The sequence below is a fragment of the Trichechus manatus genome, unplaced genomic scaffold (assembly GCF_000243295.1).
Source record: "Trichechus manatus latirostris isolate Lorelei unplaced genomic scaffold, TriManLat1.0 scaffold00031, whole genome shotgun sequence".
Taxonomy (NCBI): domain Eukaryota; kingdom Metazoa; phylum Chordata; class Mammalia; order Sirenia; family Trichechidae; genus Trichechus; species Trichechus manatus.
Genome location: NW_004443967.1, coordinates 14,593,172 through 14,595,201, shown reverse-complemented (window position 1 = coordinate 14,595,201; position 2,030 = coordinate 14,593,172). Strand labels below are relative to the sequence as shown.

The 2,030-nt window shown below is 39.5% G+C and overlaps 1 protein-coding gene across 1 annotated transcript in view; it reads right to left on the bottom strand.

The window, feature by feature from the left end:
- Positions 1-2,030, bottom strand: part of ABRAXAS2 (abraxas 2, BRISC complex subunit) — a 24,311-nt gene that overhangs the window by 2,576 nt on the left and 19,705 nt on the right. The window contains exon 8 of the mRNA XM_004374973.2: positions 915-1,029. Coding sequence (XP_004375030.1) covers positions 915-1,029 — 115 coding nt within the window. The remainder of the gene's footprint in view (positions 1-914; positions 1,030-2,030) is intronic.

Genomic DNA, 2,030 nt, shown 5'->3' with positions numbered 1-2,030 from the left:
TTAATGGCTTTAAATGTATTCTGACAGTTCCCTGGGTGGCACAAATGGTTAAGTGCTACGATTAGCCAGAAAGTTGGTGGTTCAAACCCACCAAGGGTTGCCTTGGAAGACAGGCCTGGCGACGTGCTTCTGAAAGGTCACAGTCATTGAAAACCCTATGCAGCAGTTCTGCTCTGCACACAGGGGTCACCAAGAGTCAGGAATCAACTGGACGGCAACTAACAACAATATGCGTATCCTTCGTAAATTAGAGAGGTGTAGCTACACCCTTATCTCTTTTACACTTGATGTTATTTGCCATACATTTTATAAATTCTACTTAGAAATATTAAATGTGGTGGCGTACAGCAAACATGTCTGCTATGGTGCTGGAATTATTAGTCTTGGGCCTAATTCTCATTCAAACAGCTGGTTCCTTACCTTAACGGTACCTGCTCATTCAGTTACCAAAACATAGACATTTAAAGCCTTTATTGTGACCCTGACGATGAACCAATATAGTTAAAAGAATTTTAGGGAGCTTCTTTATGCAGCTCCAGTGAACCTAGGACATGTCCCTGTAGCCTTGGCATGCCAGGGTTAGCTCAGGCACGAACGTCACCACCCACCACAAATGGATCCGACTGGTCAGGACAGGCACAAATCTATACTGATCATTTCCTGGGATTTATTCTAACTTTGCTTCAGCTTTTCTTGCTTTGATTTTCTTTTTCTTCTAGTTCAAGAGACTTGTGAGGGATGGTAGGAAAAACAGTACCTCTATAGAAAAGCTTGAAGACAAAGAGAATGCCCTCTCCCACCCAACTTCACTCAGGGATTGATGAGTGAAGAAGGATTCATGTAAATTATTGTATGATTTGATTTTTGAAACAAAGTATTTCTCTTGATACTGAATGATAAAATAAGAAACTTACTTCTTTCTTGTTCCTTTTCATTTTTCCTCTGAGTGATTTGTCTTTTTAATTTGTTCACTTCTGCCTGACAAGATTCAACAACCCGCTCACTCTTCTCGACATCTGCACACACTGCCTGAGGGAAAAAATGACAAGGAGAAAGTTAGCTTCAAATCTAAGCGCGAGTCACTCCATCAAGACAGCATGGACTGCAAACCTAGCAAAAGCCCCCATGGCTTACTGAGTTACAAAGCAGACATGTAAGGCAGAACAAAGTCATGAAGGTCCAACAGACCAGTGGTGGTGTTATTATTCACTGATTTGCTTTAATTTTTGTTAAGATGGTTATGCTATTTTGCTGATAAATTCTTGAGAAATAAGGGTAAAACAGGAAAGATTTAATCTTTCCCCTTGATTAATCATTTTTATTGAAATGAAAAGGGAATTTTTGATATCAGTCTAGCACACAAAGGAACAACAAAAGATAAGACAGGAAGGAGATGCTTTCAAGTTTTATTTATAACCAACCATCAAAAACCAGATAACAACTCAACAACAAAAAGACAAACAATCCAATTAAAAAATGGGTAAAGGACATGAACAGACATGTTTCTAAAGAAGATCGACAAATGGCTAACTAACAAGGACATGAAAAGATGTTCAACATCGCTGATCATTAGGGAAATGCAAATCGAAACCACAGTGAGGGGCCACTTCACATTCACTAGGCTGGCTATAATCAAAAAAATGAAAAGTAGCAAGTGTTGGCGAGGATGTGGAGAAACTGGAATCCTTGTACACTGCTGGTGGGGATGTAAAATGGTTCAGTCACTGTGGAAAACCGCGTGACAAATCTTCAAAAAGTTAAACATAGAATTATCATAGGACACAGCAATTCCATACCTAGGTATATACTCAAAAGAATTAAACACAGGTATTTGAATAAATATGTGCACATTCATGTTCACAGCAGCATTATTTACAATAGCCACAAGGTGGTTGCCAGGGCCTGGTGGGAGGGGTAGTGGAGAGCAGCTGCTTCATGGCAACAGGGTTTCCTTTTCGGATGATGAAAATATTTTGGAACTAGACAGAGGTGGTGGTTGAACAATATTATGAATGGGTTAAATACTAATG